The sequence below is a fragment of the Haliotis rubra genome, unplaced genomic scaffold (genome assembly GCF_003918875.1).
Source record: "Haliotis rubra isolate DU_JTF1 unplaced genomic scaffold, ASM391887v1 Scf147, whole genome shotgun sequence".
Lineage (NCBI taxonomy): Eukaryota > Metazoa > Mollusca > Gastropoda > Lepetellida > Haliotidae > Haliotis > Haliotis rubra.
The window spans coordinates 1475254-1496405 of NW_025765414.1; the positions used below are offsets into that span (position 1 = coordinate 1475254).

The following is a 21152-nucleotide window of genomic DNA, read 5'->3' on the forward strand; positions in this document are numbered from 1 at the left end:
TGCTTGTAATTGTTACCACTTGTTATAAACGAGAGCTTTATGTTATGCTTCAGTAGTTTTCTTCTAAAGATCCGTTTTGACAAACAAAGCAAAATATTGATAACCACATGGGAATATAGAATAAAGTAGTCTTCCAATGTATATATCGACTATTTGATTACCTCCCTTAACGACCTTTTATGTCTGAGTAAACGAGTTCAGTTTTACGCCGCTTTTAGCAATATTCCAGCAATGTCAAAACGGGGGACACCAGAAATGGGCTTCACACATTGTACACGTGTGGGGAATCGAACCCAGGTCTTCGGCGTGACTAGCGAACGCTTTAACCACTAGGCTACCCCACCGCCAACAAGCCACGAGATCTCATGTTGTATCTGTTATATTCTGTTTTTAAAACCTGTACTTCAAGGCTGGAGTACTTCTGGAAATGTTCTGACTCGTTCATTGGATGACCAAATTGACGGACTTTACTAAGTAGAGCCTATTTCCATTGTAGATCTAAACGTCTTAACTCCACAGGGGCGGTGGGGTAGTCTAGTGGTTAAAGCGTCCGCTCCTCACGCCAAAGATCCGGGTTCGCTTCCCCACATGGATACAATATATGAAGTCCATTTCTGGTGTCTTCCGCCGTGATATTGCTGGAATATTGCTAGAGGCGGCGTAAAACCATACCCACTTTCACTCACTCACTTAACTCCATATTATCAGCTAACGTATTCGTTGTGTTGAATTATACAATGTCTAGTTTTCATTCTAAACACATCAAAAAGCTTAGCTCTATTCTTAAACATGCATATCCGGACCAAATCGAGGCTGTCAAATCTTGTTCGTTGCATTATAACCACATTATTTTCACAATGTCCCATTAAGTTCCTAAATATTTCATTTTAACATAGTCACTGTCAATAATATATCATTCCTTTAACCTTTAAGATACACAGGGCGGTGGGGTAGCCTAGTGGTTAAAGTGTTCGCTTGTCACGCTGAAAATCCGGGTTCGATTCCCCACATGGGCACAATGTGTGAAGCCCATTTCTGGTGTCCCCGACGTGATACTGCTAGGATATTGCTGCGGCATAAAACTAACCTCATTCATTTTTAACATGCATATCTAGTGGACCAAAGAGATCTCTTTGTGAAACCTTGTGCGTTCCATTTCGTAATCACATTACGTTCTGTAAGTTCTTAAATATTACATTTTAAAATATTCACTGTCATTACACCATACCCTTGACATAAAAGACTCACATATAATTCTTATAGCGAGGCAGTGTCTCCTAAAGTCCCCCATCCCTTCTATACATAGCACGATGTTGACATGCAGTTTTATGGTTGATATTTATTAACGCCATAACGCACTTTCGCGGAGGAGCCACTCGCGACAATGGGCATTGTTCAAGGGCAGTCAACAGTATTCTTCACTATATACTTCTATTGTTTTAGAAATGTTTACGACCAAAAGGCTGATAAGACATGGTCTCTGGTTCACTGATCAGTTGGTGAAGCCAATACCGTACTAGGTGTACTAAGCGCTGAGGGGGCATGAATAGTTTCAAATGTTAAGCACCAAGACTGCCTATCTTCCACTTGCGTCACAAAAGAGTATTTTATCCATATTGGACATCTATGTTCAATAAGTAATATTGACTACATGTAATCAATGGCTTTCAAAACATGTTGGGCGCTTTGTACGTCGAATACTGTTGTATCGCCGTGATGTCGTCAAAATAAGAGAAGACACGGAGCCATTTTGCTTAACATTCTTCACAGACCCCGACACACACGCACAAAGGCATACATGTAACATGACCACAAACTCTCACTTTCTCCAATATATGACCAGTCTCTATATGATGATGAAATGTGTAATAATATTTTCATTTGAAAAAAGCCTTATTTTTCATAAACAATTTCACATTTTGTGACAAATTTCGCCCCAACAATTGTGTTCCATTTGTTTATGAACAAACCACCGCCACCCCTTTATAATCTCATCCAACCACCCATCCCAAGCAAATAACATATTACCAGTTCCTAATGAGACTTCGACAAACTAAACGAGCCATTTAAAGGAACATGACTTCAAACTAGCTTAGTGTCATATTTTGTTATTGACCGGAGTGAAAAAGAAAATTAGACCAAGCTGACATTTATTACCTCTTCATATTTCTGACAATGTCCCTGAACATGATATATCTCTGTGAATGTACACCCTTATGATTTGCTCATTAATTGTTAGTACTGTTTGTCAGGCGCATCAAATATCTCCTCACAGTGTTGAAAATTGGACGTATTTTTGAACAATTATCAACCAGTCAAAAATATCACTAACGATAATCTCGCCAACATAATTAAGCCAGTGAAATGTTGTATGGTAATTTTAGTGTGTGCAGTCAAACTCGATGGGTTCCTTAGCTCCGTATTAATAATAGCATTAGTTAGTGCATAGTTAGGTTTAATGTCTTTCAACATTATAGCGGTTACATCTTGCATGTTAGATTCATGAAAGAGGAAAACATTTGGCGGTACATGCCGTAGAAATGTACATCTTTGTTGAGTTTGGGGGGTTTTCTAACGGTGAGGTGAGGTGAAAATGGGTTTATCGTCGTGCTTGAGAATATTTCGCTCATATGACGACGTGCATACGTGTGTATGTGTATGTGCGGCTGCTTGTACTAGCCCAGACTTAAGCTGGTTTTATAGTACTAGCCCACGGAGATACCATGCCGCAGTGAAGCATGAATACCCCAAACAGACACATTATACTGACTCCGAGCCGACCAGTCCTTGTTGTACCCATTAATGCCGAGCGCCAGGCAGGGACCAACAAGTACCATATTTTAACGTCTTTTGGTATGGCGCGGTCGGGGATCGAACCCGCGACCTTCCGCTCTCCGGGCGGAAGCTCTAACCACTACACCACGGAGGCGGTTGTTTTTCTAACGCCGCACTGAACAATAATACGGCTATATAACGGCGGTCTGACAGTGATTGATTCCGGACCAGACAACCCTGTGATTGACATCATGAGCATCGACCTGCTCAATTGGAATACGATTTAAATAATGAAGGCTGGACCAAACAATCCAGTGATCAACATCATGAGCATCATGATGTGTAGATCGATGGCATGTGTCAACCAAGTCAGCGAGCCTGACCACCCGATCCCGTTAGTCGCCTCTTACGGCAAGTATGGTTGCTGTCGCATTTCAATATTATTGCGCTAAAACAGCGACATACTGCCGTATTAGTGAGAGAGCGAGTATAGTTTTACGCCGCACTCAGCAATATTCCAGCGGTCTGTAAATGGCGGCGGTCTGTAAATAATCGAGTCTCGACCAGACAATCCAGTGATCAACAGCATGAGCATCCATCTGCGCAACTGGGAACCGATGACTTGTGTTAACCAAGCCAGTCAGTCTGACCACGAGATCCCGTTTTTGTCACATCTTACGACAAGCATGGGTTATACAGCCGTATTAAATCCCGCTGATATAATGCCTCAGTTGGATACCTAACTCCGACACAGAATACCGACTCCGAGACGACCACTCCGAGTTTAATTCCCTAAAGCTACGAGTCAGACAGGGTAACAACTAACATCTTTTTACGTCTCTCTGTATGAGTGAGTGAGTGAGTATAGTTTTACGCCGCTTTTAGCAATATTCCAGCAATATCACGGCGGGGGACACCGGAAATGGGCTTCACACATTGTACCCATGTGGGGAATCGAACCCGGGTCATCGGCGTGACGAGCGAACGCTTTAACCACTATGCTACCCCACCGCCCCGTCTCTCTGTATGACGCGACCGGCGATCAATCAGTACTTTCCGTTCTCAGGCCAGACCTCTATGTGCCAGGCCATGGAAACACAGGTTTTGCTGACAGCCCAGGAGAATCAGTACGAATCTATCCCCAGTACCGCATGCTGGACATAATAGCAGACTAAAAATGGGAATTGGGTGGTCAGGCTGTTGGACGTGGACCGAAATCGCAGAACGTTGATCGGGCTTTCAACAACTGGTTTGCCTGGTCTAGATTCGACCATTTAATAGTTGCAATGTATATTCCAGATGTGGCATAGAACAGGCAAAAGAACATACTAACCTGGAGTTCGAATCTGCTGTCAGCGTATCCTTACACCACTAAGGGACGTAATTATGCTTAGCGGATTGAGACGCCTTACATGAATTCATCACATTTGTTCCTGCCGTGGAAGAACTATATAACCAGGCTGAGTGTTTTACCATTCATAAAACCATGCTGTCTAATCTTTTAATCTGTGTGGCGGTGGGGTAGCCTAGTGGTTAAAGCGTTCGCTCGTCACGCCGAAGACCCGGGTTCGATTCCCCACATGGGTGAAATATGTGAAGCTCATTTCTGGTGTCTACCCGCCGTGATGTTGCTGGAACATTGCTAAAAGCGGCGTAAAACTAGACTCACTCACGTTTACCCTGTACGAATCTTCCAATTTCCAGGATACCCTGATACACGCCTATAAGCTAATGTATATAACAACAGTAACTGCGGAAGTGCTTGTAATCTGTTAAACAGTCCTTGAACCATATTAGCTTCCCTACCACCCAGAATGCTGTCGCCCTAAATGACACAGGTAAAGCTTTTCCACACTTTCCCGTCTAACCGGGGCTCTTTTTATAATAATAAAAACAGGCTGTTTCAACATCAAAGTAATATCCTAATAAAAGCGGATTCTTGGTTACCGGTATATCACGTGGGTTGAATTCACGCATATTCATGAAAGAAAAGGATAAGGCACGAATTGTCCAACATAAAAAATCCCTAACCCGGCGGTTTCATGGATAAATTTGCAGGATAAATAAACAGAATGTAAGAAACGTGAATTACGCACGGAGAGTAAGGAATATAAAGGGATACTTTACAATCAGAGATATAGCTTACTTTAGAGCATATACATATAGACATTATGATTTTACATTCATGGAGAGTGAGTGAGTATGGTTTTACGCCACTTTTAGTAATATTCCAGCAATATCACGGTGGGGGGACACCAGAAATGGGCTACACATATTGTACCCATGTATGGAATCGAACTCGGGTCTACAGCGTGATGAGCGAAGGCTTTAACAACAAGGCTACCCGACCGCCATCATTGATGGAGGGACCTCTATTGCCATGTAACATGAAATGTATGTCTAAAGACATATAACACGTAGGTACATCATGGAAGGATGGACTGACGTGTAGCGTCAACGTTGAGGTTTAATAATGTAACGACTTGAATCTGCTCACACTACTGAAATTGTTGTACCCTGAAAACAACCCATGTGACAAAACGCCAGTAACAACCGTACGGAATATACACTACTATTAAGCTTTAATAACCAATAGAATTGTATGTTGTATCGATATTACAGTATGTTCGAGGGTTTATGAAACCCCGACGCGTCTGAAAAGCCTTAACCCCCTGGATGCCACAGGGACATATATGTCCTTCCCCTTCAACCCTCAATTTCAAGTCCAATAAAAATCAAGATATCCCACGCACACAAATACACTTCACAGTTTCGAATTCTTCGGGAAATTTCCTGTTTCTTGATACCATCCACTATTATTTTAGACAAAGTTCAAGTGCTGAAAATGACCTTTCAAAATAGGCTTCATCGAAAATGTCGCCATTTTTGACACAGTACGAAATCGCGATTCACAGCGTTATTTGCTGTATGTTTTGAACTGTGAAAACCGGATAATTACTGGGAGTATTGAATTTCAAAAATAACATATTCATGATCACTCATATCAGTTTTACATGAAATCGCTAAGTAAAATTCTGAAACGTTGCCGATGAATCTAGAATCGGTTGGGATGTTTTCGAAAATGCACTTACACGAACGCCGTAGAGCGCTTTCCGCCATATTGGATAGTGTTTACAAAATCACGTTTCGCGAAGGCCGGTATTGAGACGCATATTACATCACGTATATTTCATATTCAGCTTCGAAAAATGCATCAATAAACTCCCCATACATTTTAGACTCAAACTGCAAGTGGTCTTTGTCACCAATGCCAACTGTCTTGATAAAATGAGACGAAACATATTTGGTGTGAAAACGAACGCTGTGCTCGAAAGACTGCGCTGGTTCGAAATGTAAACAAAGACAAAAACCTATTTTACACTGTGTAGCATTTTCTGAAATTTTCAACATTCATCCGTCTATTCATTGCTTGCAATGGTTCAATACCTTTGGAATATGCATGGAAAGAGTATCGTAGCAAGAAATAGGAAATTATAAATAGATACAATGCAATGATTTGATAATTTATAAGAAATTGTCAAAGTTTCCGTGCAGCGTAATGACGCCATGACTGACGGAAAATCACGCAGAACGACAACGGTAATTATCTGGATTTCTGTCTTTTTCTCTTACTTTTAGTGAAAACGATAAAACATATAACAATACACAGATAGTCAGAATCATTCTTTTTGATTACTTACATCTCATATTTATGGACAAACGATCCCCTGAATCAATGGAAGGGTCCTCGCAAAATCCTGTGTGTACCACTTGTCAGCAAAGCCGCCATTTTGTAAGAAATCGGTCAAGCGGTAGTGATGTCATACGTCAACATTGTTGTACTATTATTAGGCAATTTCTTTGAGGTGAAGGTCGGTTGAACAAGAGTAAAACACATCGCCCAATCCTTCCGATTACACTGTCAGTATTATGGTGTATATTTTGCGTATAGTTCAGATACTTTTTCATGAAACTGATTTCAGTATCCACATTTAGCCTTGTTCAATATCATATCATACGTGCGTATAGGGCTTTTACGGTGTTTTATTCTTTGAAAGTTTTTGATTGTTTGAATCATATTTACATAGGAAGTGACATATTTAGTGCAATACACCATATTCTAAACCTTTACACAAGTGTTAGAAGATCAAACGTAGCCATAACTGGAATTGCGTTAGTTCCGATGATAATACAATATTCAATGCATTTGATCTAATATTGCAGTTCCACATGAACAGGTTAATGAACGGCGATTTAATTCGCAACCCTTATAAGCAAAACTGATAATAATGAAAATAGATTTATATATGGTATGAAATGTATATGCACACATATTTAAAGGAATTGTCTTGTTCATTACACATTTTTGTGTCGTTTTATAGGAGAAACCAATGATGTATATTGATTGGCACAGGTGCGCGTTTGTCGGAAACGTTTTACAGATTCACCATCATTGTTTTTCGATAGCTAATATAATCAATTCATGCTCGATTTGGAAAAATATTGTGTGATGACAGGGATATCAAACTCTAAATCTATATTTATACGAAAAATTGTTTTGGTAATATATAAAACCATGTCAGTGTCTTTAATTTGGACAAATCTTTACATCCATATATTCTAATATGTAGTACGTGCTAGGATCCACATATATAAAAGCTATCTTTGCATCTTCCATTGCATACCTTTAGGAAGAGAAATAGCTGTTATTAATCATAAAACAAAGAAAATTTTATCCTAAACAAAAATATTCCGGCAAGGTAGAAATGTTATTTTTCATTTTCGATTTAAATTGATGCCAAACAGGTGCGCGTAGTTGCTCTCATGATAAGATACACAGTCAAACTGTCTAATTTGTTGATGTATATTCGGGACACTCTATTTAAAATGGAAAAACCAGTCATTTTATGTTTGAATCCAAAGAGTGTTAATTCTGACTAAAGAAGCCGAGTCCTTTTCAAATAGCGTAAAACGTAATTAGGTGAGATATATGCTAATCAGCATACCAATGTCGTCCTTTTCTGACGTCGCGGAAATGCACACAAAACACGCAAATGACGTCAACTAAAAATGTTGTGTTATTTTCTGGCAATTTCTATTACATTTGAAGATATGGTATTTATTACCTGGTAATGACGATGCAAAAATGGGTCAAAATACATCTACACAAACAGGAGAATATGGTAATCTGGAGAACTAACTTATATATGTCGGATAGCCATCCAAAATCCGCTATTACGTGCGTTCACATGTAGTACGTTGTCATCTTTCCTTATAAATTGTGTAACTACCAAAGCGTAACGCTCTTATTGGGGAACTTTGAATTGGAATAGTTTGGTTCACCGTGAACAAAGATAACGAAAATATAACGTCCGTGTCCTGCAACAAATACTCTCCATGTGATCTGAGTTACATTGACCTAGTTCTAAGAATAACGGAGTTATGCCCCCTTATCATTATACGCGTATTACCTCTCTATGGTCGTTTTGACGTCGTGAAGAAAATCCATTTTGACATTTATTGCGAGGAGTCATTTTAAATGTTGAGCGCATAATCTATGCATACGCACATAAATCCAATTCATATACACTTATGTCGTTCAGATATCAGGCTGTATTTTCTTCTGCTCACTTTTCCCGGAAAGATGCCAAAATAAAAAAAATCGTAGCACAGTGCTTTTATCGGTGCGATAAAAGCGGAGAAATTCTACTGTTTTTAACGCATAACAAAAATTTGGACAACATTTAGCAAGGTCTGTTTCTCAAACCGCAGAGGTTGTTGCACTTATATTTATACCAACGGATAGGAAATTTAATATTCTACATTTCTGTGTAATTTTATAGCCGTACGTAGATCCAGCACCACGCGAGCGCAATTCTCGCACAACGTTCACTTTTCAAAGCGTATGAAAATGTGCGCCTGAAAAAAAACTCGGCAGCCAGGGGGTTAAAGGAAGAGTAAGCTCAGCTAAATTGACAGCCCCAGCAAATATGAATCAACCCATTCAAATTCAGCTCATAATGCCTGAAAGTACCATTTTTTTCACTATATAAATGTAGCGGTGATGGTGTGAAATGTGTTCCACCAGATCTGTTGTGCCAAAAGCAACAAATATATAGAGAATCTCACCCGAGTGTCTTTTGATATCAAATATATCACCACGAGTTGAAATGTTTTTACTGTTATCAACGAGTGTTGATATATTTGATATCAGAAGACACGAGGTTGAGATTCTATTTATCATCCAAAATGACATTTCTTTAGTTTTCAACGAAAAATGCACATCTCTCATAACGGTTACTGCCATTGGACTTTGCAGTGCAGCGATGTCATAGCATTGTGATGTCATCAAGTTCATGACGTCATAGCATTGTCAAGGCATTGTACAAAATCTACTGTCAAAACGATATCTCCTAGGAGATATCGTTTGATCTCACAGAAGCAATATCTCCTGTGGAACACAGTTTTGGATGATAAAACGAAATACGGAAGATTAATGGGAGGGCACAGACACAAGCAAGTGCAACGTGATTAGACTAAGGCTTAGTCTCTGAATATATATATATTTCATAGTAACAGATAAATCCATTTAAATTGGAAAGGAGACCCACTCAGATGGGGAATTCAGAACCTGAGGGAATCTAGACTTGCTTCATTTAGGAATTTAGCATTGCAGGGAGGGCTAGGTAGTAGTGAAAATGTGGTTCAGGGACTGTGCGACAGACTACGAGAAGGTGTGTAGTGAGTGACCTCTCGCGTTTTACATAAGCCTCTAATACCTATCACAAGGGTGGCACGAGCCGGACAGGTCAGCTTAGGCTAATCACTTGTTTGTTCACCTCAGTGTGGACACGCAACAGATTTATCTAACCGTGATAATGGGATCCTGTGTTTACAAACATCATACGCTGGTTGCACGCTGTTTGGAGCTTAAGAATGGCATGATCAGTGTGATTGTTGACCCTTTGTTGACCTCACTATCTATCTTCCTTCTGTCGCTGTGTACACCTTTCTATCACTTACTTCATCTCACCGGCTGCCCATCACCATCCTTCATCCCATGACCACAGATCTCTCTACCTTCCCATCACTACCCCACCTTCCTATCATTCACGCCTTCTTCCTATCACCCATCCCGCCTTCCTATTACTCACCCAACCTTCCTTATACTCACCCAACCTTCCTTATACTTCCCTACATTCACCCTGCCTTCCTAGTACTCACAATTGACCTTCCCATTCATTCACCTTTTACATTCCTATTACTCACCCTAACCTTCCTTATACTCACCCCTGCCTTCCTAGTACTCACCCCACCTTCCTTCCTATTACTCACAACCTGACCTTCCTATTACTCTCACCCCACCTTCCTTATACTCACTCAACCTTCCTATTACTCACCCAACCTTCCTATACTCACCTCAACCTTCCTTATCACTCACCCCACCTTCTTAGTAGTACTCACCCCAACCTCAAATCACTCACCCCACCTTCTCCATCACTCATCCCACCTTCCCAGTACTCACCCCACCTTCCACATCACTTTCAACCCACCTTCCTTATCCTCACCACACCTTCATATCACTCACCCTACCTTCCTTATACTCACCCCACCTTCCCATCACTCACCCCACCTTCCCATCACTCACCCTACCTTCCTAGTACTCACCCCATCTTCCCATCACTCTCCCCACCTTCCTATCACTCACCCTACCTTTCCTATCACTCACCCCACCTTCCTAGTACTCACCCCACCTTCCTCATATCACTCACCCCACCTTCCTATATACTCACCTCCCACCTTCCTAGTACTCACCCCTATACCTTCCCATCACTCACCCCCACCTTCCTATCACTCACCCCACCTTCCTATACTCACCCCCACCTTCCCATCACCACCTCATACCTTCCCATCCTTCCACTCACCCCACCTTTCCATATCACACTCACCCCACCTCCTCCAGTACTCACCCCACCTTCCTATCACCTCACCCCACCTTCCCAGTACTCACCCCCTCCTTCCCATCACTCACCCCACCTTCCCATCACTCACCCCACCTTCCCATCACCTCACCCCACCTTCCCATACTCACCCCACCTTCCCATCACTCACCCCCCTTCCCATCACTCACCCAACCTTCCTATACTCACCCCACCTTCCCATCACTCACCCCCACCTTTACTATACTCACCCCTGCCTTCCTATCACTCACCCCACCTCTCCTATATACTCCACCCCACCTTCCCATCACTCACCCCACCTTCCCATTACTCACCCCACCTTCCTAGTACACCTCCCCACCTTCCCATCACCTTCCTTCCTACCTATACTCACCCCACCTTCCCATCACTCACCCCACCTTCCTATCACTCACCCTACCTTCCCATCACTCACCCCACCTTCCTATCAATCACCCCACCTTCCTTATACTCACCCCACCTTCCTTTCACTCACCCAACCTTCCTTATACTCACAACCCCATTCCTTCCCATCACTCTCACCCCACCTTCCCATCACTCACTTCCCACCTTCCTATCACTCACCCCCACCTTCCCATCACTCACCCCACCTTCCTTAGTACTCACCCCACCTTCCCATCACTCACCCCACCTTCCCATCACCTCACCCCACCTTCCAATCACTCACCCCACCTTCCTAGTACTCACCCCACCTTCCCATCACTCACCCCACCTTATCCTTATACTCACCCCACCTTCCCCATCACTCACCCCCACCTTCCCATCACTCACCCCACCTTCCTATCACTCACCCCACCTTCCCATCACTCACCCCACCTTCCCATTACTCACCCAACCTTCCTAGTACTCACCCAACCTTCCCATCACTCACCCCACCTTCCTTATACTCACCCCGCCTTCCTATCACTCACCCCACCTTCCCATCACTCACCCCACCTTCCCATCACTCACCCAACCTTCCCATCACTCACCCCACCTTCCTATCACTCACCCCACCTTCCAATCACTCACCCCACCTTCCTATCACTCACCCCACCTTCCCATCACTCACCCAACCTTCCCATCACTCACCCAACCTTCCCATCGCTCCGTCATCCCATCACGCACCCCTTTATCTATACCTCCCCACTACAGCTTATCCTTTCCTTCCCCCTCCACCCGCTCCTCCCCTGCCCCCTGCCTATCAACCCCCACACACACACACACCACACACACAACCATCTTCCTATATTGTCTCTGCGTCAACGTTCACCCTCCCTCCCCCACCCATCTCCATACCTGTCCACAAACCCTCGCCCTTCCCAAACCTACCTGCCCATCACCCCCTCTACCCCACCAACACCACCCCGACAAGCCATCACAAACCCATTTCCACCCTGTCCCACGCCATCACCAATTTTCTCACACGTGTCCCCACACCAACACACTTCTCCAAGCCACCCACTTCCTATCTATAATCCCCTGACATTTCACTCTCGTAATACCCCTCACAATCTGACATAACTCCGTCAGCTCAACACTGGTGAACTTTGGGTCAAGAAGCCAATGATACACCATCTAACTACAAGACGTCGAAGAAACGACACAGATAATACCAGTACTTACATTTCTATAACGGCATGTACATGGATATATGACATTGCATGGTTCAAAACGCCCATCGATACAACCTAGTTACATAACCTAGACCTAACAACGCGTCTCAGGTTGAGATATAAGCTAACCAATTAAATTAAAAACAACCACTGATACATGGATAAAAAGAAAAGGTAATAATCTTAAGACTGATCAATAATACATACCCTGGCTGTTGGAATCGCTTTCCCTGTCGCTCATCACATCAGTGAAATGCCCATCGTCAAAACAAACCAAGCATTTGAGTCAACCGAGAGAAGAGGATATATTCATATAATATTTATGACCCCAACAGCTCGAGTGTGACAGTTAGCTTGTAGTATACCCACCAGAACATCCCGCAGTCAGCGACCGACAGCAGAACAGCAGAACATCTCACGTCTTCGAAGGCAACAGTTCCGATCAGCTCTATTATTTATTTAACATCGTGTATTAAAATCACCAAGTTTATGTACAGCGCCTCGCTATAACGTGAAAGGCGCGACAATACACTGGCATATTGCGCAGCATGTAATTGTGGTACAAGTGAAATGAATTCATTTTCTCTTTTGTGACTTGGATAGAATCTCGAGTATCGGAACATATTAAACTCGGGTTTAAAGGATTGTGATCGTTAAACATGGGTCAAACGTGTAGGCAATCAGGGCTAAACGTTTTGTGGAGGAAAACTCGAGTCAAACCGGCGAGGTCTAACAATCAATACACCGCGATGACAACGTCGTGAAAAAAAAGTGAAGTTGTATTCAGCCACAGTCGTTGACGAGACGAGATTTGCATGTCACACCCGTAGGCCGGAATGGCAAACGGGCGCAGTCCTTTGTAGGTGTTGTGACTTATGTTAAGTGTGGTACACAAATCGTTATTTGTAATAAGATATGTACGTTAAGAGGTAATAGCTGTGTTAGCACTATGGGATACTGTTTGTCTCGGTTGCCGTCGAGTGTACAATTAAGTGGAAACATACATTTGTGTATATGTATTGCATTGAATGAGCATGTGCGTTGCTTTGAATGTATGCGTGGTTCGTCGTTGGGGATGTTTTGTGCCGACGCTGCCACAGATGTCGGGGAGCACCCCGTTGGACAAAAACTGTGTTGGGTGGGGTTGGGACACGTACAAAAAGTCTTCATGGCGTCAAGCTTTGGTTGTAAACATAAGTAGGAGTATCTGGCCCCGGGGTGTTTACGCCTTTGTTCTTGGGGTTGGAGAATATCAATCTGCATGCTGTTTGGGACTTCAAGATGAGACTGACTGACTGACTGAGTTTGGTTTTACGCCGCTTTTAGCAATATTCAAGCAACATCACGGCGGGGGACACCAGAAATGGGCTTCACACATTGTACCCATGAGGGGATTCGAACCCGGGTCTTCGGCGTGACGAGCCAACGCTTTAACCACTAGGCCACCCCACCACCCCTCAAGAAGAGAGGAAAGTCCTCCTGATAATCTAATAAGAAAGCGGTTAATTCTTCATACGTACGCACGGACGCACGCAACTACGTACGCATGCATGTAGTCATGCAGGTCTCAAAGGTGTGCCACTGGAGAAACACACAAAGCGGGATAATGCTGATATAAACATAATCAGGGAGAAGAGGGACTCGAACACATGATCACAGGATTCTGGAGTGCCCAAGGGACGCAACTCTGCATAGCGAAATGCAGCGCCTTGGACAACTTCGTCACCCGTGGCCTGGCCTCATAATATAATATAACACATAATACAGTCCGATGACAAAAGACCAGTGGTTAATATGATGATCACTGCACCCTGCTGGCGAATAGGATGTCGTATGATGAGTCACGTGACACGTAGAAACAAACCTGAGAGAAAAATATACGATACTCTTTAAAACTCTTGTTCCACCCTCTGCTTTTTGCGGAGAGCCCATATAAATATTCCACTGGAAGTCAAGTACCATTGACGTATACCCCATTACCCCATTATAACGAATAGTGGGGGCAACGAGCTCGGAGTCAAAATTGTTTTAAAGAGCATGTACCCGTAACAGATAAGGAGGCTATGTAAGCCTATATCGAGAGCTTCGTAACGCTGTACACATAACAGTGTTGCGTTTATCGGGGCTATGTAAGCGTGTATGGGGTTAGGAGGGACGGGGGTGTAGGCAGTGTGCGAAATAGCCACTGGTCCGCTAGCCCGTGGCTAGTAAAAATCTAGTCGGGCCAGTAAATCTCCACAGTCACTGGCCCGACTCTCCGACTTGTTAATTATATATAATACACTTTTAAACCATGCAAGATTATGGCCTGGAAAAAACGTTCATCACATTAGCAACTTAAAAATGAAACCCGTGTCAACATTCAAATTTCGGGCTTGTGAGTTATTTTGTGGGCTAATAATTTTCAGGCGTAGCTAGCCCGACTGGCTAGCACAATTTGGAAACTATTTGGCACACTGGGTGTTGGGGCATAATAGTCACTACTCACTACGTACAAACACCTATGTATAAAAGACTATTACAACAAGACGCGGAGAAGATGCAAGACCCAGGTGCACAAATTCTGGTTTACAGGTGTTACAGGGACCTTTCTACAGTGCCATGGTGGATGTCCTAAAGCCCCATACTTTAACCCGAGACTTCCGCACTATACCGCAGCACTAAGGTCGATTTGAGGCACCTATCCCGGAAGCCAAATCAACAAACTGATCTTAGCGCTAAGACTGACGAAGATTTTGGTGGATGAAAGTCATCGTTGATGCTCATGATATTAATCACTGGGTTGTCTGGTCCGGACTTGATTAATGGCAGGCCGCCGTTATAACAAACAAGCTGACAATGTAATCAGATAAGATAAACTCGTTGTCAGCCGCACCGCGTTTTCACTTTGCATTAAGTGATTAAGGCTTCTTGCTTAAAATGTAAACTGTTCATACTTTTAGTGTATATTCTTTTTTGTCAAATTCGAATGATCGTTGTTAATTTGTCTATTTCCATCATGCTTTTCGAAAAGAGCGTTAGCATCCGCGAAGCTTACATCTTGGATCAAAAGTACCACCGCTTCCAACGTGATATCATTAAGGTGGGAATTAGGAGATAAACATCATGTGTTGGCCAATTTCCGGGTGTTATTGAGTATTTGAGCACGGGAATTCATTTAGAAATATTCCCGTGCTTCAAATACTTAATAACACCCGGAAATTGGCCAACACATGATGTTTATCGACATTGTAAACACAAAAGTGAACCAAGAGGTCCACACACGTTTTTGTGTCTGCTCTCATTGACATCGAGTACGGGTACAGCAGTGAAATGTCATCAGCCGGCCGTTCGGCTGTCTCCCATGGTAGCATCTGGAACTGCTCATTTGTGACGTCATTCAGACTTTACGCCACAATATGATTTGAATGACGTCATCACAATGGTGTGAGCGATGTTTGTACGTATTAATACGCAGCGATTTTCTGGGAATCGAACACCATTCCATCATGTTTTTCAACCAATCAGATTAAAGAACACAGTGACTTTTGGTTTACAATGAAATATGACGTCATTCTGTGGCTGTGATTGTGCCACAAACGTTCCCTAACGGTAGGCACGATATTCTAGATATTGAGATAAGTGTGATTGCACCTACCGACAACGGACAAGATATACAGTAGTTGGCCATAAGTGAGTCATCATTAGTGAAGTTCCCATAGACTTGCATGTTAATTAACTCTTGCAAGAATAATTTTCATAAATTTAGTTTCGGTCAAATTGCTTTCAATACTTATCTACCAGCTGGGAAATCATCTGAGCTACATACACATAATTTCCATTCAATTTTCCGATGATTATTAAGAAAACTGCAACTTTTTATACAACATATATATTAGAAATACCAATCAGGTTTAACATGGCTATGGGATAGATTAAAAGTTGTACTTATGTATGGTGCTTAATCAGGTGTCATTCGATAACTAATCAACGGAAAGATGAAAGAAAATTATGTACACGTAGCTGAAGATGTTTTCCAATATGTTTGCAAAATATCAAAATAAAATGACTTCTACTCAGTTGATAAAAATTATTCTTGCAACAGTTAATTAACATGTAAGTCTATGGAACTTTCACTAATGATGACTCACTTATGGCCACCTACTGTAGGTTATCTTGGGGCTTGATATGGCCCGCCGTGATATTGCTGGAATATTGCTAAAAGCGGCGTAAAACCATACTCACGCACTCACTGATATGGACAGGTTAATTTCTGTTTAATTTCTCAAAAATACGTATGAGGACAATTACATTGTGTATAAATTATTGACAATGATGAATATAGGACCATGTATCTCACTCCCTGCCGTACAAGTTCTTGTATTAAAAAAAATAAACCCGATACACCGGCGCCGTACCCTTTGGTGAATCACTGCTTGATTCAAGTCTCAAAACCTGTACCACACTGTTTTGCCTATTACTATTTTACCGTTATGTCTTGCGAAGAAATGTCAGATATATGCCACATAGGTCATGGTATTTGAACACCGCCAAATCATCACGGCCAGCAGACATAGATACAGCTCACTTTGGTAACAGTAATTGGAGACTTTTCAAAGCCGATTGGAAGCTTTATTCCACCCAGGGTCTGGTGATAACGAACAGCGATCAAACTGGCCTGCTTCATTTACCCTCTAAGCATCCCAGCCACCTGTAATCAAAACTGTCTACGTTTTTACTTCCTGTTAAAGATGAAACGCGTTATTGCGAGGGGGAATTGACGCATGGGGATCATGATCAAACATTAATACGCTCCGTTTTTCTTGTTACAGCGGGGTAAATCGATTTCCCATATGCTTCCGATGACTAGATATAAGGCACAGAAGGACAGTGTTGTGTGTTGTCAACACGATAAGCAGAATATTTGAATGACGGATGTGGGTTTTATTTGTATTCTGGGTTTATTTTTACACAAGTGCATAGTAACTATGGCTCATTTATAAACATTAACGATTATTTGTTTGAGGAGACTAAAGAAGCTGAAATAAGATTATTCTTTTAATCGGTGCAATATGAAACTGTCACAAAAGATAATGTCGCAAATGTTAACGAAAGGTGCGGGAATGAGGCAGTTCGTATTCCCCATTTATAAAATAAACGAAAAGTCAAAAGAACTATGTCTGAACATTTAATACACCAAAACCGAAACAAAACAATAAACCCAAGGAAAAATCCCCAACACTGCACATTCACCGAACTTGTGAATGATAACTATGCTTCTATGTAAATGTCTACCCGATAATGGAAGCAATCTAATTAGTATGGACATCTTTGTCCCTCATCGAAATACTGACAATGTTGAACTGATTAACGCTGTTGTCAGCTTTGACCACGAAATGCACGAGATTTTAAAACCCACGTGCATGTATATATTCATATAAAATGGGGCAGCCCGGCTTTCGAGCGTAACCCGAAGGTCCGGGTACGATTTCCCACATGGGTACATTGTGTGAAGGAAAATCTAGATCGCGATCCATTTCCCGAGGTTCCTGCGATAGAAAATTGTAAAACCATGAATGTTGAGTGTTTACAAATTATTAACTAATCATTTTACCAAACTATGTCAAGTCTTAATATAAGGGAAAGCCTCCGTGGTGTAGTGGTTAGAGCGTCCGCCCGGAGAGCGGAAGGTCGCGGGTTCGATCCCCGACCGCGTCATACCAAAAGACGTTAAAATATGGTACTTGTTGATCCCTGCCTGGCGCTCGGCATTAATGGGTACAACAAGGACTGGTCGGCTCGGAGTCAGTATAATGTGTCTGAGTGGGGTATTCATGCTTCACTGCGGCATGGTATCTCAGTGGGCTAGCACTATAAAACCAGCTTCAGTCTGGGCTAGTACAAGCAGCCGCACATACACATACACACGCATTCACGTCGTCATATGAGCGAAATATTCTCAAGCACGACGTTAAACCCAATTTCACCTCACCTCACCTCAATATAATGGGCGTATCGCAAAATATGTTCCATCCGTTATTTGTTGCACGCCAACTCTTATCAAGTCGAACAAGTTTCACGCGGCGGGCGCCAGAGGTGTCCCCAATACAAACAACAGGCACGCCCTGCACGAGGATTACGTGCGTCCTCAAAGACAACTTGAACTGCCGTTATCGGGTTATTGCCTCATATAGATCACTTCGTTTGTCTTGATGTATTTCCGTGTGAGACGGAGGGGTGTTATCGGCAGGAGCTGTTAAACTTTATACCGCTTCAAACGTAAGTAATTAGTTAACAACTGAGAAACACCGTGCGGAATTGTATATATTATTGAAAACTGGCAAAACACGATACAGAGATTGTTGTACGAGCATGTGTGATTTTACGAAACGAGGTCTTGTATTCTGCAGCGAGAGCGAGGTAGATTCGTGAGTAGTCTTTACACACGAACTATATCTTATGAAATTAACGATGTTGATTGTTATGTTCCAGCTGCAGAACTCCGAGGGGAACATTTTGTAATTAATTACGACTATATTGCATATGTGAGAGCATTCGTGACAATAACATTGTCCATTGTACTCATGTTGGGTGTTCATACCTAAGTGGGCGGTAGGGTAGCCTAGTGGTTAAAGTGTTCGCTCGTCACACTGAAGGTCCGGGTTCGATTCCCCACATGGGTACATTGTGTGAAACCCATTTCTGGTGTCCCCCGCCGTGATATTGCTGCAATGTTGCTAAAAGCGGCGTAAAACTATACTCATTCATACCTGAGTTTTCGTTTCGACGAGCGAACGCATTCACCAAATGGCTGCGGATCTTTCTGCAGAGATCCTACAAAACTACAAATCCGTATTTCGTTGAAAAAGCCGTTAAGGACGCTACGGACTCACTCACTGTAATCGGCGTCGAGGGTATAAAAGCTATCATTTTTGTTATATTCAGGACCGTTCCGGAATTGGAACCACGATCGTCGGGATCCTGACATGACCAAGGGAGTTAACTCTGCAGGGACGACAGTTCCATCGCGTCCACGTCGCCCTAAAACTATAAAACCAAAACCAACCAACCAACCAACCAACCAGGGCCATCGTGCCACAACTGAAGACTAAGGTGACTCGGGTCCAGATCATACACACGATAATGTCAACTTGCCAACATGGCCACCAGGTCTCACATTTGCTGTACATTCTCGCGAACCTTTAAAAAAATATGTCCGTTATCAGCGAGTGTGGATTAATATTAACCGATGCTCTGCCGTATAATGGATAAATCGATAGCGTTATGAGCATAAACCTGCCAAAAACAAACACATGTCTACGGACAAGATATGACAAAATAAACAATCAGTGGCTAGCTTGAGAACGCACAGTAGTTACAAGAACAGTAAACGCAACCTTCAACCGCCAAAATATTGTAGATTAATCTTCCCTTGTCTGACAAACAGATATATTTGTACATATCAGACAGGTTAAATGTAAAAGGCCATCCCTATTTTCATATGTTTGGGATTTTTAATTTCCAACCTGAACCACCAATAAATTACAGTTAAATAATGTGAAAACACATGTAACGTATATTTCTGGAATTTTAAATTTTATGTTCAACAAAAGTCTTTTAAGTAATTTAAGATGTAGATCGAGTTGCTCTGCTTCGGAAACAATGATTTGATAAATGTAGATCAAGAAAGACCAAGCTGATTTTGGTTTTTAAGAGTGCGATAAGAGTAGGGGTATGTATTTTTTATAACATCAGGTGTGAATTTCTAAGATTTATTTTAAACAAATATTACACCTATAAAAAAACAATATAGGTACGATGGGGAAACAGATCAATGCATAACTGTGAAATGACTGAAGATAACCGGTTGTCTAGCCTGGGCGGACTTCTAATATTTTATGAGAGCTTCTTTTAATACTCGCATTCGCTCAGTTTCTACTGTGCGTGTTGCAGGTGACAACTGAAGGGCATTGAGCACAGGTGAATATACTCAGGAAATGAATAAGGGAACAGACAAAAGTACAAGTGCTCCTTTATTTATTTCCAGAATTTCACTCACATTGCAATACAAAGCATGCGAGGAAGCCTTGAAAAGAATATAGGAACACACGTACTTTCATGAGTTCCATATTCGTTTCCATGATTATATATTTATTTGTTTGTTTATTTATTTGTTTACCTCTGCACACAGCAATATTACTGTAAATAATCGAGTCTGGACATAGCATGAGCATCGATCTACGCAACTGGGATACGAAAGTCAGAAATATGAAATATATCTGGCTGCCGTACGACATCACTCTCTCAGCTCAAGTGAATTCTTGAAGTTTAGGATTAAGTATTTTGGTAGGAAAATGGGTTTTGTGTAGATTGTGTGTGGGGGTGGGGGTATCAATAGCCATTCCAGAGACAGGCATTCATTTTTCTACGTCTTCAATATGGTTGTTTGAAAATGTCGCGTGTTTTTGAAAAATGTGACGTAGTCATTATATATAGTTATATAGTTATATATAGTTTTACGATGTGTACGGACATTGTTTTGGGATACGTGAAATTGTGAGAGTACTGAGTTGTACATTGTTTCAACATTGTTTCAGTTTTAGAAAAGCAACACAGACGAAATCGATTCAAATTTGCTTAGAAACCTGTTATTTGTCATATAGTTCAGTTTAGTTATATGTTACACATGACAACAACACAAATACCAAAAATAGCATGAAGTATCCTCTGCTTAAAAACACACCCATCTTATCCATCAGTAACAACAAGCACCATTTTGAAATGGGATCAGCAACCTAACCCCATTGCTGATGTAAAAAGAGTA

The 21152-nt window shown here is 42.0% G+C and overlaps 1 protein-coding gene across 4 annotated transcripts in view; it reads right to left on the minus strand.

Annotated features, from left to right (window-relative positions):
- The window catches only part of LOC124269758, a 50398-nt gene that overhangs the window by 28853 nt on the left and 393 nt on the right, over positions 1-21152 (minus strand). The window contains exon 1 of one of the 4 annotated variants that reach the window (XM_046704793.1): positions 12719-12795. The exons of 1 other annotated variant lie outside the window; for it this stretch is intronic. Coding sequence is in view for 1 of the 3 variants with exons in the window: in XM_046704791.1 (XP_046560747.1) it covers positions 12557-12590 (34 nt within the window). In the remaining 2 variants the exon portion in view is untranslated. Of the gene's footprint in view, positions 1-12359; positions 12385-12556; positions 12696-12718; positions 12796-21152 lie in introns of those variants that run through there. 2 more of the 4 variants (XM_046704791.1, XM_046704794.1) reach the window with 2 other exon arrangements.